Source organism: Tauraco erythrolophus, chromosome 6 (genome assembly GCF_009769465.1).
Source record: "Tauraco erythrolophus isolate bTauEry1 chromosome 6, bTauEry1.pri, whole genome shotgun sequence".
NCBI lineage: Eukaryota > Metazoa > Chordata > Aves > Musophagiformes > Musophagidae > Tauraco > Tauraco erythrolophus.
This window is the reverse complement of record NC_141470.1, coordinates 63981451-64007704: the sequence shown is the minus strand read 5'-3', so window position 1 is coordinate 64007704 and position 26254 is coordinate 63981451. Positions and strand designations below refer to the sequence as shown.

At 55.3% G+C, this 26254-nt stretch overlaps 1 protein-coding gene across 2 annotated transcripts in view; it reads left to right on the top strand.

Annotated features, from left to right (window-relative positions):
* AHNAK2 (AHNAK nucleoprotein 2) overlaps positions 1-23653 on the top strand; it is a 79160-nt gene extending 55507 nt beyond the window's left edge. The window contains exons 7-22 of one of the 2 annotated variants that reach the window (XM_086613431.1): positions 332-2065; positions 2192-3191; positions 3240-4324; positions 4373-5437; positions 5486-5572; positions 6707-7663; positions 7712-8776; positions 8825-9869; positions 9918-10396; positions 11486-12115; positions 12164-12250; positions 13385-14341; positions 14390-15454; positions 15503-16547; positions 16596-17680; positions 17729-23653. In XM_086613431.1, the coding sequence (XP_086469557.1) occupies positions 332-2065; positions 2192-3191; positions 3240-4324; positions 4373-5437; positions 5486-5572; positions 6707-7663; positions 7712-8776; positions 8825-9869; positions 9918-10396; positions 11486-12115; positions 12164-12250; positions 13385-14341; positions 14390-15454; positions 15503-16547; positions 16596-17680; positions 17729-23653 (19311 nt within the window). Of the gene's footprint in view, positions 1-331 lie in introns of both variants that reach the window. The other variant, XM_086613430.1, reaches the window with a different exon arrangement.
* The last annotated feature ends 2601 nt before the right edge of the window (positions 23654-26254 follow it).

The following is a 26254-nucleotide window of genomic DNA, read 5'->3' as shown; positions in this document are numbered from 1 at the left end:
ACATACATTAAAATATTTTATATATATTTATATTTGTACAGACATAGAGAGAGAGAAATACATGAGAGAGAGACACATGGAAACTCCTATTTACTGCAATGTTTTGCAAAATGTAAATCTTCAGAAATCCACCTATTACAGGCTTATAATCTATTTTTTTTATGCAATTTCTGACTGAATTATATACACCATTTTCAGGATTTTTTTTTTTAATATAACAAGTAGATACTGTGAATAGAATATTCTACATATTTTATAGTATGCATTTTACTTTGTGCTGCAACCATATTCAGTTTACTTTTAATCTTCTAACTGCTACTTGTTCTTTCAGGAAAAAGAACTCAGTGAGAGCATTCCTGAAGAAACACTGCACATTTCAGGAAAAGCCATTTCAGAAGAAGACAGGGAAACATTGATTGTAAGCCAAAGAGTAGGAAGAAGCAAAAGACCTAAAAAAGATAGATTATCATGGCCGAAATTCCAGTCAATTAAAAATAAAAAGATACTGGGGCACAGAAGATCTCATAGTACATCAGATGCATATGAGCCTGCTATACAGGATGTTTCCCCTACAAGCACAGACACGGAGTCTCAGTTTCAACAAGAAGTCCATATCAAAGAAAAAAAAGGAAGCCAAAAGAAACTGAAGTTCCCTAGCATTGGATTCAAAATGCACAGATCCAAACTAGAAACACAAGACAAGCAAAAAAAAGAAATAAAAACTACACTGTTATCTGAAAGAGAAAAAATACGTAAAGAAGATATCAGCCTGGAAAATCCTGAAATACTAACTGTTGAATACACCACATCTCCTGCTTATGAAATTAAAACAGAGGAGGTACGTGAAACTTTAACAAAAGACTTAGAAGATACGAAAAATGGTATTCCATTTCATGAAAAAAAATGCCCTGAAGTTGAAATAAGCATTCAAAAAGAAAAAGACAAGAAATCAACATCAAAATTTGCTGTACCTGAAGTACCGGCTGTAACACAGATATCAAAGCCCACTTTAGAAACATCTGATGTGAAAGAAAGCCCAACTAAACAAACATCCCAAGCCTCATCAAAATCCCGAAAAAAGAAACAGAAAGGAACAGCAGATAAAACAGAAGGAGCAAGTGGAATTAATGTAGACAAGATGGGTCTCACAGCAACAGGATCCATACAGGTAAAAGGTCTAGAAATAGGCACTGCTAAAGCAGAATTACACACAACATCTGACACACTGGAAACAGGAGAAAAACAAGTAGAAGACGACACACAAATACTAACAATTCAGAAAACAAAATTTGGGATTTCAATGCCCAAAAGAAAAGAGCCAGAGACTGAAAAAAACAAACCAGGAACTGATGTTCCACATTCAGTACCAGAAAAAACAGATGATATAAGTTTCGGGGACAGTAAGAATTTAGATGTGAAACCTCATATACCTGATACAGAATCAGAAGTTTCTTCCTGGAAAATACAAATGCCGTCATTCAAAATGACCAAAACACCGAAAGCTGAAATAAAAATACCAAGAGAAGAAAGCACAGCTGAATTAGGAGATACTGTAAAAAAGTCAGAAAAAGAAGAAGATGGTATGACAACAAGTGATAAAACCTTGAAGATGGACGTTGTCATGAAGACAGGAGAAAAGGATATAGAGGGAAAAGAAAGCAAATTCAGACTGCCAAAGTTTAAATTGCCTACATTTACATGGGCAAGTACAAAAGATGAGACAGGGCATGCTGAAAGTCAGGTAACTGGTAGAGATGGAAAAGTGCCACCCCGAGAAGAAGGTGAAAAAACAGAGGTGAGTGTATCAGCAGAAGACATACAGATTCAAAGTACTGAAACTGAAATTAGAATATCCAAAGGAAAAGTAGACGATAAGGATATAACAAAACTATCAGGACTCCATCTGCCAAGTCTCAAAACTCAAACCACAAAAACTTCCGCAGCAGATAAAACTTTGGAAAAGACAGAAGGAGAAATACTGATTACCAAAACTGATATTGAAATAAAAAAAGGGGAATTCAGTAAATCACCAAAGAAAACAGAGAAAATTTCTAAAACTATAACAGTGGTAGAGGAAGCTATGGGGCTGCACCTCAAAGCTGAAGTCCCGGGTGCCAAAACCGAAGAGGCCACCTGGAAGGTGGAGAAGCCCTCCCTCAAAATGCCCAAAGCTGACATCAAAGCTCCCAAGGTGGACGTCAGCCTCCCGTCCGTCGACGTCACCCTTCCGTCCGTCGACGTCACCCTTCCAAAGGCCAGCGTCGACCTGCAGGCGCCCGAGGCGGCCCTCGCCCTCGAAGGGGAAGCAAAAGCCCCAGAGAAGGAGGCCGTGAAGACCAAGGACGGCAAGTTCAAGATGCCCAAGTTCGGCATGCCCTCCTTTGGCTGGTCCAGCAGCAGAGAGGCCAAGGGCACCGTGGCCGCCGATGTGGACGTCAGCCTAAAGGAGCCCCAAGTGGCGGTGCCCTCGGGAACCGCCGACGTCGACGTGACCCTGCCCACCACCGAGATCCAAGCGCCCGGCGTGGAGGTGACCGTCGAGACGGCCGCCGGAGGAGACGGCGAGAAAGGTCGATTCAAGATGCCCGACGTCAAGATGCCCAGCGTCAAGCTGCCCAAAGTCAAAGCTCCCCACGTGCAGGTCAGCCTGCCAAAGGCGGAGGTCTCGCTGCCCAAAGCCCAGGCCGAGGTCCCGGAGGGCGAACTCGCCCTGCAGGGCCCCGAGGCCGAAGGTGGTCTGGAGCTGGCTGCTGGCAAAGTTGAGGGCGGTGGCATGAAAATACACATGCCCAAAGTCAAGGTGCCCAGCGTGGTCTTCTCCAAGCCGACCGTCAAGGCTCCCAAACTGGACGCGGACGTCAGCCTGCACAAAGTCGACGCCAGCCTCCCAGAGGCAGACCTCAAGGCCGGCGCCATCAGCATCGCCGCCCCCGACATCAAGGTGCCCTCCGTCGAAGGCTCCCTCGAGCTCCAGGCGCCCGAGGTAGACCTCAAAGTCCCCTCTGGCGAAGGCTCGCTGGACGGAGCCGAGCTGGAAGCCGCCGGCCTCAAAGGGAAGCTTAAGATGCCCAAGTTCGACAAGCCCAAATTCGGAGTGTCACCTCCCAAGGTGAAAGGGCTGGAGGGCGACGTCAGCCTGCCCACCGCAGAGGCTGACCTCCCCTCCACCACCGTGACGGCCGCAGCGGAGGGCCCCACGCTGGACCTCAAAGCCGACGTCCCTGGCGCCAAAACCGAAGGGGCCACCTGGAAGGTGGAGAAGCCCTCCCTCAAAATGCCCAAAGCTGACATCAAAGCTCCCAAGGTGGACGTCAGCCTCCCGTCCGTCGACGTCACCCTTCCGTCCGTCGACGTCACCCTTCCAAAGGCCAGCGTCGACCTGCAGGCGCCCGAGGCGGCCCTCGCCCTCGAAGGGGAAGCAAAAGCCCCAGAGAAGGAGGCCGCGAAGACCAAGGACGGCAAGTTCAAGATGCCCAAGTTCGGCATGCCCTCCTTTGGCTGGTCCAGCAGCAGAGAGGCCAAGGGCACCGTGGCCGCCGATGCGGACGTCAGCCTCAAGGAGCCCCAAGTGGCGGTGCCCTCGGGAACCGCCGACGTCGACGTGACCCTGCCCACCACCGAGATCCAAGCGCCCGGCGTGGAGGTGACCGTCGAGACGGCCGCCGGAGGAGACGGCGAGAAAGGTCGATTCAAGATGCCCGACGTCAAGATGCCCAGCGTCAAGCTGCCCAAAGTCAAAGCTCCCCACGTGCAGGTCAGCCTGCCAAAGGCGGAGGTCTCGCTGCCCAAAGCCCAGGCCGAGGTCCCGGAGGGCGAACTCGCCCTGCAGGGCCCCGAGGCCGAAGGTGGTCTGGAGCTGGCTGCTGGCAAAGTTGAGGGCGGAGGCATGAAAATACACATGCCCAAAGTCAAGGTGCCCAGCGTGGTCTTCTCCAAGCCGACCGTCAAGGCTCCCAAACTGGACGCGGACGTCAGCCTGCACAAAGTCGACGCCAGCCTCCCAGAGGCAGACCTCAAGGCTGGCGCCATCAGCATCGCCGCCCCCGACATCAAGGTGCCCTCCGTCGAAGGCTCCCTCGAGCTCCAGGCGCCCGAGGTAGACCTCAAAGTCCCCTCTGGCGAAGGCTCGCTGGACGGAGCCGAGCTGGAAGCCGCCGGCCTCAAAGGGAAGCTTAAGATGCCCAAGTTCGACAAGCCCAAATTCGGAGTGTCACCTCCCAAGGTGAAAGGGCTGGAGGGCGACGTCAGCCTGCCCACCGCAGAGGCTGACCTCCCCTCCACCACCGTGACGGCCGCAGCGGAGGGCCCCACGCTGGACCTCAAAGCCGACGTCCCTGGCGCCAAAACCGAAGGGGCCACCTGGAAGGTGGAGAAGCCCTCCCTCAAAATGCCCAAAGCTGACATCAAAGCTCCCAAGGTGGACGTCAGCCTCCCGTCCGTCGACGTCACCCTTCCGTCCGTCGACGTCACCCTTCCAAAGGCCAGCGTCGACCTGCAGGCGCCCGAGGCGGCCCTCGCCCTCGAAGGGGAAGCAAAAGCCCCAGAGAAGGAGGCCGCGAAGACCAAGGACGGCAAGTTCAAGATGCCCAAGTTCGGCATGCCCTCCTTTGGCTGGTCCAGCAGCAGAGAGGCCAAGGGCACCGTGGCCGCCGATGCGGACGTCAGCCTCAAGGAGCCCCAAGTGGCGGTGCCCTCGGGAACCGCCGACGTCGACGTGACCCTGCCCACCACCGAGATCCAAGCGCCCGGCGTGGAGGTGACCGTCGAGACGGCCGCCGGAGGAGACGGCGAGAAAGGTCGATTCAAGATGCCCGACGTCAAGATGCCCAGCGTCAAGCTGCCCAAAGTCAAAGCTCCCCACGTGCAGGTCAGCCTGCCAAAGGCGGAGGTCTCGCTGCCCAAAGCCCAGGCCGAGGTCCCGGAGGGCGAACTCGCCCTGCAGGGCCCCGAGGCCGAAGGTGGTCTGGAGCTGGCTGCTGGCAAAGTTGAGGGCGGTGGCATGAAAATACACATGCCCAAAGTCAAGGTGCCCAGCGTGGTCTTCTCCAAGCCGACCGTCAAGGCTCCCAAACTGGACGCGGACGTCAGCCTGCACAAAGTCGACGCCAGCCTCCCAGAGGCAGACCTCAAGGCCGGCGCCATCAGCATCGCCGCCCCCGACATCAAGGTGCCCTCCGTCGAAGGCTCCCTCGAGCTCCAGGCGCCCGAGGTAGACCTCAAAGTCCCCTCTGGCGAAGGCTCGCTGGACGGAGCCGAGCTGGAAGCCGCCGGCCTCAAAGGGAAGCTTAAGATGCCCAAGTTCGACAAGCCCAAATTCGGAGTGTCACCTCCCAAGGTGAAAGGGCTGGAGGGCGACGTCAGCCTGCCCACCGCAGAGGCTGACCTCCCCTCCACCACCGTGACGGCCGCAGCGGAGGGCCCCACGCTGGACCTCAAAGCCGACGTCCCTGGCGCCAAAACCGAAGGGGCCACCTGGAAGGTGGAGAAGCCCTCCCTCAAAATGCCCAAAGCTGACATCAAAGCTCCCAAGGTGGACGTCAGCCTCCCGTCCGTCGACGTCACCCTTCCGTCCGTCGACGTCACCCTTCCAAAGGCCAGCGTCGACCTGCAGGCGCCCGAGGCGGCCCTCGCCCTCAAAGGGGAAGCAAAAGCCCCAGAGAAGGAGGCCGCGAAGACCAAGGACGGCAAGTTCAAGATGCCCAAGTTCGGCATGCCCTCCTTTGGCTGGTCCAGCAGCAGAGAGGCCAAGGGCACCGTGGCCGCCGATGCGGACGTCAGCCTCAAGGAGCCCCAAGTGGCGGTGCCCTCGGGAACCGCCGACGTCGACGTGACCCTGCCCACCACCGAGATCCAAGCGCCCGGCGTGGAGGTGACCGTCGAGACGGCCGCCGGAGGAGACGGCGAGAAAGGTCGATTCAAGATGCCCGACGTCAAGATGCCCAGCGTCAAGCTGCCCAAAGTCAAAGCTCCCCACGTGCAGGTCAGCCTGCCAAAGGCGGAGGTCTCGCTGCCCAAAGCCCAGGCCGAGGTCCCGGAGGGCGAACTCGCCCTGCAGGGCCCCGAGGCCGAAGGTGGTCTGGAGCTGGCTGCTGGCAAAGTTGAGGGCGGTGGCATGAAAATACACATGCCCAAAGTCAAGGTGCCCAGCGTGGTCTTCTCCAAGCCGACCGTCAAGGCTCCCAAACTGGACGCGGACGTCAGCCTGCACAAAGTCGACGCCAGCCTCCCAGAGGCAGACCTCAAGGCCGGCGCCATCAGCATCGCCGCCCCCGACATCAAGGTGCCCTCCGTCGAAGGCTCCCTCGAGCTCCAGGCGCCCGAGGTAGACCTCAAAGTCCCCTCTGGCGAAGGCTCGCTGGACGGAGCCGAGCTGGAAGCCGCCGGCCTCAAAGGGAAGCTTAAGATGCCCAAGTTCGACAAGCCCAAATTCGGAGTGTCACCTCCCAAGGTGAAAGGGCTGGAGGGCGACGTCAGCCTGCCCACCGCAGAGGCTGACCTCCCCTCCACCACCGTGACGGCCGCAGCGGAGGGCCCCACGCTGGACCTCAAAGCCGACGTCCCTGGCGCCAAAACCGAAGGGGCCACCTGGAAGGTGGAGAAGCCCTCCCTCAAAATGCCCAAAGCTGACATCAAAGCTCCCAAGGTGGACGTCAGCCTCCCGTCCGTCGACGTCACCCTTCCGTCCGTCGACGTCACCCTTCCAAAGGCCAGCGTCGACCTGCAGGCGCCCGAGGCGGCCCTCGCCCTCGAAGGGGAAGCAAAAGCCCCAGAGAAGGAGGCCGCGAAGACCAAGGACGGCAAGTTCAAGATGCCCAAGTTCGGCATGCCCTCCTTTGGCTGGTCCAGCAGCAGAGAGGCCAAGGGCACCGTGGCCGCCGATGCGGACGTCAGCCTCAAGGAGCCCCAAGTGGCGGTGCCCTCGGGAACCGCCGACGTCGACGTGACCCTGCCCACCACCGAGATCCAAGCGCCCGGCGTGGAGGTGACCGTCGAGACGGCCGCCGGAGGAGACGGCGAGAAAGGTCGATTCAAGATGCCCGACGTCAAGATGCCCAGCGTCAAGCTGCCCAAAGTCAAAGCTCCCCACGTGCAGGTCAGCCTGCCAAAGGCGGAGGTCTCGCTGCCCAAAGCCCAGGCCGAGGTCCCGGAGGGCGAACTCGCCCTGCAGGGCCCCGAGGCCGAAGGTGGTCTGGAGCTGGCTGCTGGCAAAGTTGAGGGCGGTGGCATGAAAATACACATGCCCAAAGTCAAGGTGCCCAGCGTGGTCTTCTCCAAGCCGACCGTCAAGGCTCCCAAACTGGACGCGGACGTCAGCCTGCACAAAGTCGACGCCAGCCTCCCAGAGGCAGACCTCAAGGCCGGCGCCATCAGCATCGCCGCCCCCGACATCAAGGTGCCCTCCGTCGAAGGCTCCCTCGAGCTCCAGGCGCCCGAGGTAGACCTCAAAGTCCCCTCTGGCGAAGGCTCGCTGGACGGAGCCGAGCTGGAAGCCGCCGGCCTCAAAGGGAAGCTTAAGATGCCCAAGTTCGACAAGCCCAAATTCGGAGTGTCACCTCCCAAGGTGAAAGGGCTGGAGGGCGACGTCAGCCTGCCCACCGCAGAGGCTGACCTCCCCTCCACCACCGTGACGGCCGCAGCGGAGGGCCCCACGCTGGACCTCAAAGCCGACGTCCCTGGCGCCAAAACCGAAGGGGCCACCTGGAAGGTGGAGAAGCCCTCCCTCAAAATGCCCAAAGCTGACATCAAAGCTCCCAAGGTGGACGTCAGCCTCCCGTCCGTCGACGTCACCCTTCCGTCCGTCGACGTCACCCTTCCAAAGGCCAGCGTCGACCTGCAGGCGCCCGAGGCGGCCCTCGCCCTCGAAGGGGAAGCAAAAGCCCCAGAGAAGGAGGCCGCGAAGACCAAGGACGGCAAGTTCAAGATGCCCAAGTTCGGCATGCCCTCCTTTGGCTGGTCCAGCAGCAGAGAGGCCAAGGGCACCGTGGCCGCCGATGCGGACGTCAGCCTCAAGGAGCCCCAAGTGGCGGTGCCCTCGGGAACCGCCGACGTCGACGTGACCCTGCCCACCACCGAGATCCAAGCGCCCGGCGTGGAGGTGACCGTCGAGACGGCCGCCGGAGGAGACGGCGAGAAAGGTCGATTCAAGATGCCCGACGTCAAGATGCCCAGCGTCAAGCTGCCCAAAGTCAAAGCTCCCCACGTGCAGGTCAGCCTGCCAAAGGCGGAGGTCTCGCTGCCCAAAGCCCAGGCCGAGGTCCCGGAGGGCGAACTCGCCCTGCAGGGCCCCGAGGCCGAAGGTGGTCTGGAGCTGGCTGCTGGCAAAGTTGAGGGCGGTGGCATGAAAATACACATGCCCAAAGTCAAGGTGCCCAGCGTGGTCTTCTCCAAGCCGACCGTCAAGGCTCCCAAACTGGACGCGGACGTCAGCCTGCACAAAGTCGACGCCAGCCTCCCAGAGGCAGACCTCAAGGCCGGCGCCATCAGCATCGCCGCCCCCGACATCAAGGTGCCCTCCGTCGAAGGCTCCCTCGAGCTCCAGGCGCCCGAGGTAGACCTCAAAGTCCCCTCTGGCGAAGGCTCGCTGGACGGAGCCGAGCTGGAAGCCGCCGGCCTCAAAGGGAAGCTTAAGATGCCCAAGTTCGACAAGCCCAAATTCGGAGTGTCACCTCCCAAGGTGAAAGGGCTGGAGGGCGACGTCAGCCTGCCCACCGCAGAGGCTGACCTCCCCTCCACCACCGTGACGGCCGCAGCGGAGGGCCCCACGCTGGACCTCAAAGCCGACGTCCCTGGCGCCAAAACCGAAGGGGCCACCTGGAAGGTGGAGAAGCCCTCCCTCAAAATGCCCAAAGCTGACATCAAAGCTCCCAAGGTGGACGTCAGCCTCCCGTCCGTCGACGTCACCCTTCCGTCCGTCGACGTCACCCTTCCAAAGGCCAGCGTCGACCTGCAGGCGCCCGAGGCGGCCCTCGCCCTCGAAGGGGAAGCAAAAGCCCCAGAGAAGGAGGCCGCGAAGACCAAGGACGGCAAGTTCAAGATGCCCAAGTTCGGCATGCCCTCCTTTGGCTGGTCCAGCAGCAGAGAGGCCAAGGGCACCGTGGCCGCCGATGCGGACGTCAGCCTCAAGGAGCCCCAAGTGGCGGTGCCCTCGGGAACCGCCGACGTCGACGTGACCCTGCCCACCACCGAGATCCAAGCGCCCGGCGTGGAGGTGACCGTCGAGACGGCCGCCGGAGGAGACGGCGAGAAAGGTCGATTCAAGATGCCCGACGTCAAGATGCCCAGCGTCAAGCTGCCCAAAGTCAAAGCTCCCCACGTGCAGGTCAGCCTGCCAAAGGCGGAGGTCTCGCTGCCCAAAGCCCAGGCCGAGGTCCCGGAGGGCGAACTCGCCCTGCAGGGCCCCGAGGCCGAAGGTGGTCTGGAGCTGGCTGCTGGCAAAGTTGAGGGCGGTGGCATGAAAATACACATGCCCAAAGTCAAGGTGCCCAGCGTGGTCTTCTCCAAGCCGACCGTCAAGGCTCCCAAACTGGACGCGGACGTCAGCCTGCACAAAGTCGACGCCAGCCTCCCAGAGGCAGACCTCAAGGCTGGCGCCATCAGCATCGCCGCCCCCGACATCAAGGTGCCCTCCGTCGAAGGCTCCCTCGAGCTCCAGGCGCCCGAGGTAGACCTCAAAGTCCCCTCTGGCGAAGGCTCGCTGGACGGAGCCGAGCTGGAAGCCGCCGGCCTCAAAGGGAAGCTTAAGATGCCCAAGTTCGACAAGCCCAAATTCGGAGTGTCACCTCCCAAGGTGAAAGGGCTGGAGGGCGACGTCAGCCTGCCCACCGCAGAGGCTGACCTCCCCTCCACCACCGTGACGGCCGCAGCGGAGGGCCCCACGCTGGACCTCAAAGCCGACGTCCCTGGCGCCAAAACCGAAGGGGCCACCTGGAAGGTGGAGAAGCCCTCCCTCAAAATGCCCAAAGCTGACATCAAAGCTCCCAAGGTGGACGTCAGCCTCCCGTCCGTCGACGTCACCCTTCCGTCCGTCGACGTCACCCTTCCAAAGGCCAGCGTCGACCTGCAGGCGCCCGAGGCGGCCCTCGCCCTCGAAGGGGAAGCAAAAGCCCCAGAGAAGGAGGCCGCGAAGACCAAGGACGGCAAGTTCAAGATGCCCAAGTTCGGCATGCCCTCCTTTGGCTGGTCCAGCAGCAGAGAGGCCAAGGGCACCGTGGCCGCCGATGCGGACGTCAGCCTCAAGGAGCCCCAAGTGGCGGTGCCCTCGGGAACCGCCGACGTCGACGTGACCCTGCCCACCACCGAGATCCAAGCGCCCGGCGTGGAGGTGACCGTCGAGACGGCCGCCGGAGGAGACGGCGAGAAAGGTCGATTCAAGATGCCCGACGTCAAGATGCCCAGCGTCAAGCTGCCCAAAGTCAAAGCTCCCCACGTGCAGGTCAGCCTGCCAAAGGCGGAGGTCTCGCTGCCCAAAGCCCAGGCCGAGGTCCCGGAGGGCGAACTCGCCCTGCAGGGCCCCGAGGCCGAAGGTGGTCTGGAGCTGGCTGCTGGCAAAGTTGAGGGCGGTGGCATGAAAATACACATGCCCAAAGTCAAGGTGCCCAGCGTGGTCTTCTCCAAGCCGACCGTCAAGGCTCCCAAACTGGACGCGGACGTCAGCCTGCACAAAGTCGACGCCAGCCTCCCAGAGGCAGACCTCAAGGCCGGCGCCATCAGCATCGCCGCCCCCGACATCAAGGTGCCCTCCGTCGAAGGCTCCCTCGAGCTCCAGGCGCCCGAGGTAGACCTCAAAGTCCCCTCTGGCGAAGGCTCGCTGGACGGAGCCGAGCTGGAAGCCGCCGGCCTCAAAGGGAAGCTTAAGATGCCCAAGTTCGACAAGCCCAAATTCGGAGTGTCACCTCCCAAGGTGAAAGGGCTGGAGGGCGACGTCAGCCTGCCCACCGCAGAGGCTGACCTCCCCTCCACCACCGTGACGGCCGCAGCGGAGGGCCCCACGCTGGACCTCAAAGCCGACGTCCCTGGCGCCAAAACCGAAGGGGCCACCTGGAAGGTGGAGAAGCCCTCCCTCAAAATGCCCAAAGCTGACATCAAAGCTCCCAAGGTGGACGTCAGCCTCCCGTCCGTCGACGTCACCCTTCCGTCCGTCGACGTCACCCTTCCAAAGGCCAGCGTCGACCTGCAGGCGCCCGAGGCGGCCCTCGCCCTCGAAGGGGAAGCAAAAGCCCCAGAGAAGGAGGCCGCGAAGACCAAGGACGGCAAGTTCAAGATGCCCAAGTTCGGCATGCCCTCCTTTGGCTGGTCCAGCAGCAGAGAGGCCAAGGGCACCGTGGCCGCCGATGCGGACGTCAGCCTCAAGGAGCCCCAAGTGGCGGTGCCCTCGGGAACCGCCGACGTCGACGTGACCCTGCCCACCACCGAGATCCAAGCGCCCGGCATGGAGGTGACCGTCGAGACGGCCGCCGGAGGAGACGGCGAGAAAGGTCGATTCAAGATGCCCGACGTCAAGATGCCCAGCGTCAAGCTGCCCAAAGTCAAAGCTCCCCACGTGCAGGTCAGCCTGCCAAAGGCGGAGGTCTCGCTGCCCAAAGCCCAGGCCGAGGTCCCGGAGGGCGAACTCGCCCTGCAGGGCCCCGAGGCCGAAGGTGGTCTGGAGCTGGCTGCTGGCAAAGTTGAGGGCGGTGGCATGAAAATACACATGCCCAAAGTCAAGGTGCCCAGCGTGGTCTTCTCCAAGCCGACCGTCAAGGCTCCCAAACTGGACGCGGACGTCAGCCTGCACAAAGTCGACGCCAGCCTCCCAGAGGCAGACCTCAAGGCCGGCGCCATCAGCATCGCCGCCCCCGACATCAAGGTGCCCTCCGTCGAAGGCTCCCTCGAGCTCCAGGCGCCCGAGGTAGACCTCAAAGTCCCCTCTGGCGAAGGCTCGCTGGACGGAGCCGAGCTGGAAGCCGCCGGCCTCAAAGGGAAGCTTAAGATGCCCAAGTTCGACAAGCCCAAATTCGGAGTGTCACCTCCCAAGGTGAAAGGGCTGGAGGGCGACGTCAGCCTGCCCACCGCAGAGGCTGACCTCCCCTCCACCACCGTGACGGCCGCAGCGGAGGGCCCCACGCTGGACCTCAAAGCCGACGTCCCTGGCGCCAAAACCGAAGGGGCCACCTGGAAGGTGGAGAAGCCCTCCCTCAAAATGCCCAAAGCTGACATCAAAGCTCCCAAGGTGGACGTCAGCCTCCCGTCCGTCGACGTCACCCTTCCGTCCGTCGACGTCACCCTTCCAAAGGCCAGCGTCGACCTGCAGGCGCCCGAGGCGGCCCTCGCCCTCGAAGGGGAAGCAAAAGCCCCAGAGAAGGAGGCCGCGAAGACCAAGGACGGCAAGTTCAAGATGCCCAAGTTCGGCATGCCCTCCTTTGGCTGGTCCAGCAGCAGAGAGGCCAAGGGCACCGTGGCCGCCGATGCGGACGTCAGCCTCAAGGAGCCCCAAGTGGCGGTGCCCTCGGGAACCGCCGACGTCGACGTGACCCTGCCCACCACCGAGATCCAAGCGCCCGGCGTGGAGGTGACCGTCGAGACGGCCGCCGGAGGAGACGGCGAGAAAGGTCGATTCAAGATGCCCGACGTCAAGATGCCCAGCGTCAAGCTGCCCAAAGTCAAAGCTCCCCACGTGCAGGTCAGCCTGCCAAAGGCGGAGGTCTCGCTGCCCAAAGCCCAGGCCGAGGTCCCGGAGGGCGAACTCGCCCTGCAGGGCCCCGAGGCCGAAGGTGGTCTGGAGCTGGCTGCTGGCAAAGTTGAGGGCGGAGGCATGAAAATACACATGCCCAAAGTCAAGGTGCCCAGCGTGGTCTTCTCCAAGCCGACCGTCAAGGCTCCCAAACTGGACGCGGACGTCAGCCTGCACAAAGTCGACGCCAGCCTCCCAGAAGCAGACCTCAAGGCCGGCGCCATCAGCATCGCCGCCCCCGACATCAAGGTGCCCTCCGTCGAAGGCTCCCTCGAGCTCCAGGCGCCCGAGGTAGACCTCAAAGTCCCCTCTGGCGAAGGCTCGCTGGACGGAGCCGAGCTGGAAGCCGCCAGCCTCAAAGGGAAGCTTAAGATGCCCAAGTTCGACAAGCCCAAATTCGGAGTGTCACCTCCCAAGGTGAAAGGGCTGGAGGGCGACGTCAGCCTGCCCACCGCAGAGGCTGACCTCCCCTCCACCACCGTGACGGCCGCAGCGGAGGGCCCCACGCTGGACCTCAAAGCCGACGTCCCTGGCGCCAAAACCGAAGGGGCCACCTGGAAGGTGGAGAAGCCCTCCCTCAAAATGCCCAAAGCTGACATCAAAGCTCCCAAGGTGGACGTCAGCCTCCCGTCCGTCGACGTCACCCTTCCGTCCGTCGACGTCACCCTTCCAAAGGCCAGCGTCGACCTGCAGGCGCCCGAGGCGGCCCTCGCCCTCGAAGGGGAAGCAAAAGCCCCAGAGAAGGAGGCCGCGAAGACCAAGGACGGCAAGTTCAAGATGCCCAAGTTCGGCATGCCCTCCTTTGGCTGGTCCAGCAGCAGAGAGGCCAAGGGCACCGTGGCCGCCGATGCGGACGTCAGCCTCAAGGAGCCCCAAGTGGCGGTGCCCTCGGGAACCGCCGACGTCGACGTGACCCTGCCCACCACCGAGATCCAAGCGCCCGGCGTGGAGGTGACCGTCGAGACGGCCGCCGGAGGAGACGGCGAGAAAGGTCGATTCAAGATGCCCGACGTCAAGATGCCCAGCGTCAAGCTGCCCAAAGTCAAAGCTCCCCACGTGCAGGTCAGCCTGCCAAAGGCGGAGGTCTCGCTGCCCAAAGCCCAGGCCGAGGTCCCGGAGGGCGAACTCGCCCTGCAGGGCCCCGAGGCCGAAGGTGGTCTGGAGCTGGCTGCTGGCAAAGTTGAGGGCGGTGGCATGAAAATACACATGCCCAAAGTCAAGGTGCCCAGCGTGGTCTTCTCCAAGCCGACCGTCAAGGCTCCCAAACTGGACGCGGACGTCAGCCTGCACAAAGTCGACGCCAGCCTCCCAGAGGCAGACCTCAAGGCCGGCGCCATCAGCATCGCCGCCCCCGACATCAAGGTGCCCTCCGTCGAAGGCTCCCTCGAGCTCCAGGCGCCCGAGGTAGACCTCAAAGTCCCCTCTGGCGAAGGCTCGCTGGACGGAGCCGAGCTGGAAGCCGCCGGCCTCAAAGGGAAGCTTAAGATGCCCAAGTTCGACAAGCCCAAATTCGGAGTGTCACCTCCCAAGGTGAAAGGGCTGGAGGGCGACGTCAGCCTGCCCACCGCAGAGGCTGACCTCCCCTCCACCACCGTGACGGCCGCAGCGGAGGGCCCCACGCTGGACCTCAAAGCCGACGTCCCTGGCGCCAAAACCGAAGGGGCCACCTGGAAGGTGGAGAAGCCCTCCCTCAAAATGCCCAAAGCTGACATCAAAGCTCCCAAGGTGGACGTCAGCCTCCCGTCCGTCGACGTCACCCTTCCGTCCGTCGACGTCACCCTTCCAAAGGCCAGCGTCGACCTGCAGGCGCCCGAGGCGGCCCTCGCCCTCGAAGGGGAAGCAAAAGCCCCAGAGAAGGAGGCCGCGAAGACCAAGGACGGCAAGTTCAAGATGCCCAAGTTCGGCATGCCCTCCTTTGGCTGGTCCAGCAGCAGAGAGGCCAAGGGCACCGTGGCCGCCGATGCGGACGTCAGCCTCAAGGAGCCCCAAGTGGCGGTGCCCTCGGGAACCGCCGACGTCGACGTGACCCTGCCCACCACCGAGATCCAAGCGCCTGGCGTGGAGGTGACCGTCGAGACGGCCGCCGGAGGAGACGGCGAGAAAGGTCGATTCAAGATGCCCGACGTCAAGATGCCCAGCGTCAAGCTGCCCAAAGTCAAAGCTCCCCACGTGCAGGTCAGCCTGCCAAAGGCGGAGGTCTCGCTGCCCAAAGCCCAGGCCGAGGTCCCGGAGGGCGAACTCGCCCTGCAGGGCCCCGAGGCCGAAGGTGGTCTGGAGCGGGCTGCTGGCAAAGTTGAGGGCGGAGGCATGAAAATACACATGCCCAAAGTCAAGGTGCCCAGCGTGGTCTTCTCCAAGCCGACCGTCAAGGCTCCCAAACTGGACGCGGACGTCAGCCTGCACAAAGTCGACGCCAGCCTCCCAGAAGCAGACCTCAAGGCCGGCGCCATCAGCATCGCCGCCCCCGACATCAAGGTGCCCTCCGTCGAAGGCTCCCTCGAGCTCCAGGCGCCCGAGGTAGACCTCAAAGTCCCCTCTGGCGAAGGCTCGCTGGACGGAGCCGAGCTGGAAGCCGCCGGCCTCAAAGGGAAGCTTAAGATGCCCAAGTTCGACAAGCCCAAATTCGGAGTGTCACCTCCCAAGGTGAAAGGGCTGGAGGGCGACGTCAGCCTGCCCACAGCAGAGGCTGACCTCCCCTCCACCACCGTGACGGCCGCAGCGGAGGGCCCCACGCTGGACCTCAAAGCCGACGTCCCTGGCGCCAAAACCGAAGGGGCCACCTGGAAGGTGGAGAAGCCCTCCCTCAAAATGCCCAAAGCTGACATCAAAGCTCCCAAGGTGGACGTCAGCCTCCCGTCCGTCGACGTCACCCTTCCGTCCGTCGACGTCACCCTTCCAAAGGCCAGCGTCGACCTGCAGGCGCCTGAGGCGGCCCTCGCCCTCGAAGGGGAAGCAAAAGCCCCAGAGAAGGAGGCCGCGAAGACCAAGGACGGCAAGTTCAAGATGCCCAAGTTCGGCATGCCCTCCTTTGGCTGGTCCAGCAGCAGAGAGGCCAAGGGCACCGTGGCCGCCGATGCGGACGTCAGCCTCAAGGAGCCCCAAGTGGCGGTGCCCTCGGGAACCGCCGACGTCGACGTGACCCTGCCCACCACCGAGATCCAAGCGCCCGGCGTGGAGGTGACCGTCGAGACGGCCGCCGGAGGAGACGGCGAGAAAGGTCGATTCAAGATGCCCGACGTCAAGATGCCCAGCGTCAAGCTGCCCAAAGTCAAAGCTCCCCACGTGCAGGTCAGCCTGCCAAAGGCGGAGGTCTCGCTGCCCAAAGCCCAGGCCGAGGTCCCGGAGGGCGAACTCGCCCTGCAGGGCCCCGAGGCCGAAGGTGGTCTGGAGCTGGCTGCTGGCAAAGTTGAGGGCGGTGGCATGAAAATACACATGCCCAAAGTCAAGGTGCCCAGCGTGGTCTTCTCCAAGCCGACCGTCAAGGCTCCCAAACTGGACGCGGACGTCAGCCTGCACAAAGTCGACGCCAGCCTCCCAGAGGCAGACCTCAAGGCCGGCGCCATCAGCATCGCCGCCCCCGACATCAAGGTGCCCTCCGTCGAAGGCTCCCTCGAGCTCCAGGCGCCCGAGGTAGACCTCAAAGTCCCCTCTGGCGAAGGCTCGCTGGACGGAGCCGAGCTGGAAGCCGCCAGCCTCAAAGGGAAGCTTAAGATGCCCAAGTTCGACAAGCCCAAATTCGGAGTGTCACCTCCCAAGGTGAAAGGGCTGGAGGGCGACGTCAGCCTGCCCACCGCAGAGGCTGACCTCCCCTCCACCACCGTGACGGCCGCAGCGGAGGGCCCCACGCTGGACCTCAAAGCCGACGTCCCTGGCGCCAAAACCGAAGGGGCCACCTGGAAGGTGGAGAAGCCCTCCCTCAAAATGCCCAAAGCTGACATCAAAGCTCCCAAGGTGGACGTCAGCCTCCCGTCCGTCGACGTCACCCTTCCGTCCGTCGACGTCACCCTTCCAAAGGCCAGCGTCGACCTGCAGGCGCCTGAGGCGGCCCTCGCCCTCGAAGGGGAAGCAAAAGCCCCAGAGAAGGAGGCCGCGAAGACCAAGGACGGCAAGTTCAAGATGCCCAAGTTCGGCATGCCCTCCTTTGGCTGGTCCAGCAGCAGAGAGGCCAAGGGCACCGTGGCCGCCGATGCGGATGTCAGCCTCAAGGAGCCCCAAGTGGCGGTGCCCTCGGGAACCGCCGACGTCGACGTGACCCTGCCCACCACCGAGATCCAAGCGCCCGGCGTGGAGGTGACCGTCGAGACGGCCGCCGGAGGAGACGGCGAGAAAGGTCGATTCAAGATGCCCGACGTCAAGATGCCCAGCGTCAAGCTGCCCAAAGTCAAAGCTCCCCACGTGCAGGTCAGCCTGCCAAAGGCGGAGGTCTCGCTGCCCAAAGCCCAGGCCGAGGTCCCGGAGGGCGAACTCGCCCTGCAGGGCCCCGAGGCCGAAGGTGGTCTGGAGCTGGCTGCTGGCAAAGTTGAGGGCGGTGGCATGAAAATACACATGCCCAAAGTCAAGGTGCCCAGCGTGGTCTTCTCCAAGCCGACCGTCAAGGCTCCCAAACTGGACGCGGACGTCAGCCTGCACAAAGTCGACGCCAGCCTCCCAGAGGCAGACCTCAAGGCCGGCGCCATCAGCATCGCCGCCCCCGACATCAAGGTGCCCTCCGTCGAAGGCTCCCTCGAGCTCCAGGCGCCCGAGGTAGACCTCAAAGTCCCCTCTGGCGAAGGCTCGCTGGACGGAGCCGAGCTGGAAGCCGCCGGCCTCAAAGGGAAGCTTAAGATGCCCAAGTTCGACAAGCCCAAATTCGGAGTGTCACCTCCCAAGGTGAAAGGGCTGGAGGGCGACGTCAGCCTGCCCACCGCAGAGGCTGACCTCCCCTCCACCACCGTGACGGCCGCAGCGGAGGGCCCCACGCTGGACCTCAAAGCCGACGTCCCTGGCGCCAAAACCGAAGGGGCCACCTGGAAGGTGGAGAAGCCCTCCCTCAAAATGCCCAAAGCTGACATCAAAGCTCCCAAGGTGGACGTCAGCCTCCCGTCCGTCGACGTCACCCTTCCGTCCGTCGACGTCACCCTTCCAAAGGCCAGCGTCGACCTGCAGGCGCCCGAGGCGGCCCTCGCCCTCGAAGGGGAAGCAAAAGCCCCAGAGAAGGAGGCCGCGAAGACCAAGGACGGCAAGTTCAAGATGCCCAAGTTCGGCATGCCCTCCTTTGGCTGGTCCAGCAGCAGAGAGGCCAAGGGCACCGTGGCCGCCGATGTGGACGTCAGCCTCAAGGAGCCCCAAGTGGTGGTGCCCTCGGGAACCACCGAAGTCGACATGACCCTGCCTGCGGCCGAGATCCAAGAGCCTGCTTTGGAATTTGAAAAAGATGATGATATCGGTAAAGCTAGAAGTTCTCTATTTAGAATGCCTAAGGTTTCGCTTTCTATAAGTTCTAAACCTCAGGCACAGAAAAAGTCCAATGTTGAAGTTTCTTTGTCAGAAACTTCTTGTTACTCAGTAACAGAGGAAAGTCCTGTTGTTCTTTCAGGCAGTGTAGGATCTAAACCTTTTCCTTACAGTAAAGCTGACAGTGGCTCTAAAAGTAGTAAATTCAGAATTCCTAGCTTGGGTTTCTCCAAAGTTGATATTGGATCTTCTAAAATTGAACAGGATTCCCCATTACCGAAAGGGGATATTACTCTTACTAAATACCAAATGAATCTTGCAGAATCTAAATCAAAAGTATCATCTCTTGCTGATGAGAATCTTTCAGTAACAGATTTTGAAATTTTAACGGAAGATGATTCTTCAGAGCAAGGAATTTTTAAGCCAGGAGGGAAAACACCAACTGCTGAAATACCCGTGGTTGACTCAGAGTTTATTGTTAAAATTCCTAAGTTCCGAAAACCAAAATTTGGAATTTCTTGGTCTAAGGGCAAACAATCAGAAAGTGATGTTGGTTCCAAAGTGGAATCCGAAATTTCCAAGGGAAGGATAATATCTGATACGACTGATACTGATATTGAAAAACCAACTCATATCTCTGATGCTGAATTAGGTGTAAAGATGCACAAGCCTTCACCTGATATTGTTCTGGATGCGCCAAAGTTGGATGTCAGTCTCCCATCAATGGAAGTTACCATGCCAAAATCAGAAGTTGAAATCCATGGCCCAGATCTAGAGTGCAAGGCAGAACAGGAATTAGTTTCAGGAGAGAAGGACACTGAGGAGAAAGAAAACAGACTTAAAACATCAAAATTCAAATTCCCTTCATTTAGTTGGTCACCAAAGAAAGAATCTATTATTCCTCCTGAAGTTGAGGGATATCTGGCAGAACCCACCTCATCTACTTTATCTGGAGACACAGAATCTGAATTAACATTTCCTACCCCTGATAATCAATACCTTCATGCGGAATTGGATACATCAACAGAAAAAGACGGTGAAAAGGGCAGAAACAAGAAGTCCCAATTTGTCATGCCAAAGATCTCATTCCCTAAAATGAAGGGTCAGAAAGCCCAAGTCTGTCTGCCCATCCTGGAAACTGAGGTCTGTGGTCCCAAACAAGAAAAAGAAGCCATTTCAGTGCAGAAATCTGAGAAAGGGAGTGACGGAAAAGGGTCAGGAATTGGTATAAAAGGGCCAAATGTTACAGTCCCGACTTTGGAATTTTCCAAACCAGAAGTCAAAGCTCCCCAAATAGAGATGGATATTAGCATGCCTACAGGTGAGACCATACTTCCTACACGTGAAGAAGATGACCTGACATTGAAATCAGCTGATGGTAATGCCAGCCTCTCAACCTCAGATATTAAGATGGCAACTGAAGTCTCCCTCGAGGTGAAGAGTCCTGACACAAGTGTTGAAAGAACATCAAGTGAAATTGCTGTGGGTGATGTAGAAATAAAAATTGAAGGACCTGAAGGGAAAACAAAAATGTCTAAATTCCAAATGCCAAAGTTTGGAATTACACATTCTAAAGGGAAAGGTTCAGAAAAGGAGGTCGGCCAATCCAAATCAGAAGTCAAGGTTCCCCAACTAAAAGCAACAGTTGAAATAGCTGACATTGCTGTTGAAGCACCAAATTTGGAGGTGGAATGTGGTACAGAAACAGAAACTTACAGCCCTAAAGTCAAAATGACCAAAGCTGACAACAAGGCATCAGAGGCTGATGTCCACCTCCCATCGGCTGACACTTCTATTTCAAAAACAGACAGCGATATTCGGGATTCAGATGCAGCACTAAAATTCAAAGGGGAAATAAAGCAAGACGGAGATGAAGAAGAGAAAGAAGGACATTTCAAATTGCCAAAATTCAAGCTGCCATCCTTCAGTTGGTCACCAAAGAAGGAAGCAAGTGTTAAATCAGATTCTGGAGCAAATCTAGAAGATCATAAACCTGCTGTAACGTCAGGCAGAATAGACACAGAAGTGAGAGGAACTGTACCTGATGATCAAGCTACTGGACCAGCACTTGATCTGGACATATTTGCAGGAAATGTTGAACAAAAAAGTCCAATTAAAAAGCCTCAACTTGTCATGCCTAAAATTTCACTCTCCAAGATCAAGGTTCCCAAATCTCAGACGCATTCACCAAAAGTTGAATCTGATGCTACTATTCCTAAAACAGAGGAAGAGGGTGATGATTTAGTACAGATACCTGATATAGAAAGAAGTCATTCCAAAAGGACAGAAGGGGCACAAATAAGCATAAAACTGGCTGATGTTAAGATTCCCACTCTGGAGCTTTCCAGAATAGAAACTGGAGCTTCCCAAACTCGTATGGGAGTCAGCTCAGCAAAGACTGGCGCTGCTCTGCCTCCCTCAGAGGAGAGTTTTCAGCAGGTTGTCCTAAAATCAAGTTCTACCGATGAAGATACCATTCAAAAAACAGGTATTAAGTTCCCCAAAGGAGAAGCTTCAATTGAACTGAGGAGTCCTGAAATAGTAACAGAAAGATCATCAGTTGTGGATGGAAGAAAGATGAAGTTGGAAGGTCCTGAAGGGAAGATTAAAATGCCCAAATTCCAGAAACCAAGGTTTGGAATCTCCTTAACAAAAGGGAAAGGCTCAGAGACAGAGATCAGTGCTCCAAAAATAGAAGCTGAACTACCCCAGCTAAAAATGACACACAAAATTGCTGACGTTGCTGTGGAAGTTCCAGCATCAGAACTTACATCTGATGTATCAGATCCTGGAGTAGGTGCTTATGCTTGTAAGATGAAAACGCCTCAAGTTCTGACAACTGGCATTGAAGCTCCAGAGGTAGACATAAGCCCCCAGTCAGTGCCTAAACCAATGAGAGAGGGAGCTATTGAAAGCCTTGAAGAGAAAGAAGTCAAATTAAAAGAAGAACATGAAATAAAAGCTGAAGAAATTCAGACTGAAGAACATCAGGGATGGTTTAAAATGCCAAAATTCAAAATACCTGCATTTGGCAGGACATCCTTAAAGGGAAAAAAAGGTGATGCTGATGTTGAAAGAAGCATGGAAAAAGGTGAGGCAGGCATTCCCTCTGCAAAAGTACAAACTGAAACAAGTAGTCCTGAAAATACCTTCTCACTACCACACGCAGTTGCTGAAATTACTATTGGAAAAGAAGGGATTCCAAAATTAGGAGATTCTGTGAAGAGTTCTGAGGTTAGCTTGCCAAAGATGGGAGGAGACATTTCATTATCCACAGAAAGAACAGATAGTAGAGTGAATATTCCAAAAACTGAAACTTACGCAGACATAGTTAAGCACAGTGCTGAAGGACAAAAAATGCATACTTCCGAATTCACAGTGTCTTCAGCAGAGTTGTCTAAATCATACCTAAGTGCTTCAGAAATTGACAAAGACAACAGTTTAACAAACAGGTTTCCTACACATACTCTGACTCTTGAAGAGTATCAAGTCAAATCACAGGATACAGAAGTCCCAAAGGTAGAAAGTTCCACTAAATTAGAGACTTCAGGAGCAGGATGTAAACCATCATCAGCTGAAATCACTTTGGATGCAACACAGGAGAAAACAGATACTAATATTCCAAAGGAAGAGCTAGATGTTCAAAATCAAGAGGCAGTAATTAAAAAAGGAAAGATAAAGGGTGAGATGAGAATTATAGAAAAAGACAGTGAAGGAAGCCAATTAGAAAGGCCTATGTGTGAATGGTCTACAACAAAGGGATCAGAGGATGGTGTTTATGTTACAGCTAAGCTGGAAGATCTAAAAGTAGAAGTCCCAACAGTGAAAATGGGTGTTAAAATTGCTAGAGTAGATCCTGACACGAAATTTCAAGTGAAAAGTGTTGAAAAGGACACATGTGCAGTGGCGGAAGTGCAAGTAGAAGACAGAGCAGAAACAAGTAAAATTAAAACATACAAGTTTGAGATTCCAAAGTTTGGAGTGTTGCATTCAGAAGTAAAGGGTTTTGAAGATGATATCAATTTGCCAAATTTAGAAGCTGCGTCAGTATCTAAAACTGAAATAGGCACTGCAGAAATGCCATTTGAAAAATCAGAGGGATCCATCAGCCTGGAAAGTCCAGCTCTAGATCATATGGGAGCGTCTACCAGAATAACAGTGGAAACAGTGGAAAAATCACAAGTTGTCCCAGAAGTACATATTAAAATTCCCAAACTAAAAATACCAAGATTCACTTTCAAATCTCTCCCAACTGAAGCTGATGTTTCAGTGTCAAGAGTGGTAACAGATCCAAAGGGATCTAGCACTGACATTGAAGTAGTGCAACTGCAAGCAAGCTCTGCTGTCCCTGAAGAAACACCAGAGGCTCTACAGGGTGGTCTTCAAAAAGCAAAAAGCAAAATTCTAACACTGACTGAACCTGACATTAAAACAGCACAGATGACTACCACCATAGAGTCGTCCCTTTCAAGCGCAGGACAAGACATTCACTGGTCATATGTAGAGGGCCAAGAAGTGAGTGAGAAAGTAGAACCTGAACACGTTGCTATTGAAAGGTGTGAGATTTACGCTACTGAAATACTGAAAGAATCAGAGATTCTCTCATCAGAAGTCAAAACTGCTGCTTTGGGATTCTCATTGCTCAAGGTGAAGTTACCTGAATCGCATAGCAACTTAGAAGTGCTAGTCCAGCAGTCACCTTCGACAGAAGATGTATCAGTGAGCAAACCTAAATGTGCTGATGAAAGCTTCGGAGTAGCAGCACAGAGGACTGGCAGATCTGAGCTTAAACTATCTGACAAACCACACAGTAAGACTGAAGAATGTTGTGGAGAAGTAAGTTTGCCAAAGTTAAAAACATTTGCTGTTGAAGTAAAGCCTTCCGACAAACCTGAAGAGAGTCAGCCTGATAAGTCACCAGAGGTAGTAACTGCAGGTCCTCTCTCTAAAGATGAGGACGTATCTGAAGCACTAGAAGATGAAGAAAAAGACATAAGCAATGAAAAAGAAAAGACTGATAGTAAAAGATCTCCTGGAAGATTCAAATTTTGGCTTCCAAGTATTGGCTTTTCATCTTCTGGTGATGAAACAAGCACAGATTCAAAAACAGAAGTAAAAAAATCAGTTTCAGAAGATGTGAAACCTGCTGACTTATCAGATAATGATTCTTCTAAGCAAACTGAAAAAACTGGATGGTTTAGATTCCCCAAGCTTGGTTTCACATCTCCTTCCAAAAAGGCTAAGACTGCTGACAAAGAAGGGGCGGGTCACAAAGAGAGAGGAATCTCAGATGAGGATAGCCCATCAGATAAACCTGATGTATTTTTTGATGCACAAGAAAGCTTTTCACCTAAAGAAACAACAGAGGTTGGAAAAGTTGAAATTGATGAGGCTTCATCTAATGTTCCAGTTTCTCGAACTATCGTGACATCTTCAGCAAGAACTGAACTAATCTTGTTGGAGGAAGAAAAAGATAGTCAATCTAATATTCCTGGAGATACAACCAAGTGAAGATTTCTTTTCTCAACCCTCAATGAAAAGAAAATAACCTACACATACAGAAAAAAATGTTTTCTTAGTTTTCTAGTAACTGAAAATTAAAAAAAAAAAAAAACCCAAAGCTAATATTTATGAAAACAATGGAACAGAATTTACCACAACTAAATTTTCAAGTACCTGGAAGTGCTATACTGTACACTAACAAAAATACTGATCTCTTCAAATCTGCCCCAAAGGCAACAACTACTGCAGGTACAGAGGAGCCTATAGTTTTAGCAAAGTCTGAAGAGATTCCTGAACCATGAAAGTAAACCATTGAAAGGCTTGATGATAGCAGAACAACTTTTTAAATACGCTTCTCAAAAACTGATTATGTTTAGATTATAGATTATTTTCAGAATGTACTATAAACTAGTACTATGAGAACTATACCTACCTGTTTAGATTTTGGACCTTTCTGACCTACTTTTGCCTTCTTATTAAAATATTTTTCTTTCTTTCAGCTAAGGTAATACATATATTCCACAATCCTTTTAAAATTAAAAAAATAGAACCAAAATACTAGTGTAGCGAGACTAATGTTTTACCCCTTCCTCTCTTCTTCTCATTTTTTTATTACTGCGTTGGACCATATTTAGCCTTAAAAGAATTTTTTTAAAAAAACAACAGAATAAATTCAAGACCAAAAATCATGTTACTAATTCACATTTTTAAGATACCAAAATAAAACATGCTGATAAAGAATAATTATTAAAATGTGGATAAATAAATTTTAATGTATATATTTACTGGATAGTCAAATGCACAGAATGATCTACCACACTGGTGGAATTGCTTTAAAGATTTTCTGGGACAGGAGATGTACATAATTATTTACTTCTCTGTTTATATTAGTGCTTTTCTCAAGTGCACATCAAAAACCAGAGTGCATATGTGACAGCCTTCACATGTACCATTGAAACACTGTCTGTATTCCTAATTCACAATAAACTCACCATATGAATAATAACTCGAGTAGCATCTGTCACTGATAGCACTGTTAGCATTTTCTGATGCTTGAAAATCCCAACTTAAGTTTGCAAAAGGTTTGAGTATACCCCACTATCTGCCAAAACGACCACTTAATGACAGCACAATTTCTAAACACGGTGGTAATGGTTACAAACGAAACCGAGACTTTTTGCTCATTCCAATCCCAAGTTCTATAGATTTGCAGGCACAGACATAGAATCATAGAATGGTTTGGGTTGGAAGGGACCTCAAAGATCATCTAGTTCCAACCCCCCTGCCATGGGCAGGGAAATCCTCCACTACACCAGGTTGCCCAAAGCCTCGACATGCTTTGTTATAGTAGTTTTCTCATCCTATATTTTCTTTCTCCATACTTTGCTTAGTACAGGGAAAGCAGACACAGCAAAACATTTAGAAATTGACTTGCAAAGGAAGTGTACTTGGTTGTCTAACCATTTGTGGCTCAAGATGTTTTTCATTCCTATATCTTTGTGGTAGGCTTAAATATTCTAAAGAGAACTTCTGGCAGTTATTCTAAAGAGAACTCTATCTCTGAAGAGACTCTTCACGTAAATGTCAGGCATGTATCATTTCTTTGGATCACGTAGCATTTCCCTGAATTTTCCCAAAGTTTAAAAGTCATGACCTAAACGGACCACATCAGACAGCGACGGCATATGCCAGGACCAAGGAAAACATTGTGATCAGGACAGAAAAGCTGAGTTTAGAAAAATGTAGTGTGTGTAACAGAGGACATCCCATTCTAACGGCAGTTCACATCTGCCTGCAAAGCAGCCTTCCCATAAAATGTGTCTCAGATAGTGTCTACTTCTGGACCCACAAACAGGAACCCTCCCGGACAGCAGTGAAGGTAGGACTGCCATGGGTCAGCCCCGTCGGCGGCTCAGCCACCACTCAGCTGCTCACTGCTCCCATCAGGCAGGTGGAGAGGAGAAAAATGGAACAGAAGGACTGAGGGTGAGACAAGAATAGAGGGGGATCACCCACTGACCATGGTCCCGGGCAAAACAGAGTCAACTTGGGGACAAATCAATTCAATTCATTAACAGTTAACAACACCTCCTCCCTCCTGCCTTTCCTTTCTTCCCGGCTCTACCTCCACCCAGAGGTGCAGGGGGATGGGGAATGGGGGGTCGCAGGTCAGTTCATCCCATGTTGTTACTGCCGCTCCCTTTTCTTAAAGGAAGAGGACTCCTGACGCTCCTTTCCCTGCTCCAGTGGATCCCCTCCTCACGGGACAGTCCACATACTGCTCCAACGTGAGTCCTTCCTGCAGGATGCAATCCTTACCCATCAGATTGCTCCAGTGCGGGCTGTTACCACAGAGTCACGGCTTCTTAGGGAGCTGCCACCCGCTCCAGCATGGGTCTTTCCATGGACTTCAGATGCGTCTCTACTTCGTCGCATGTCCCATTCTCTACGCCCTCCCTCAGGCTCAGCCATCTCCACTCCTGCGTGGGCTTCTCCCCGGGCTGCAGTGGGTCTGTGCCCCACTGAGTCTGCCCCGGCTGCAGAGGGGTCACTGCCCCTCACCGCAGGCTGAGGGCAATCCCCGCTCCGGCACCTCCTCCCACTCCATCC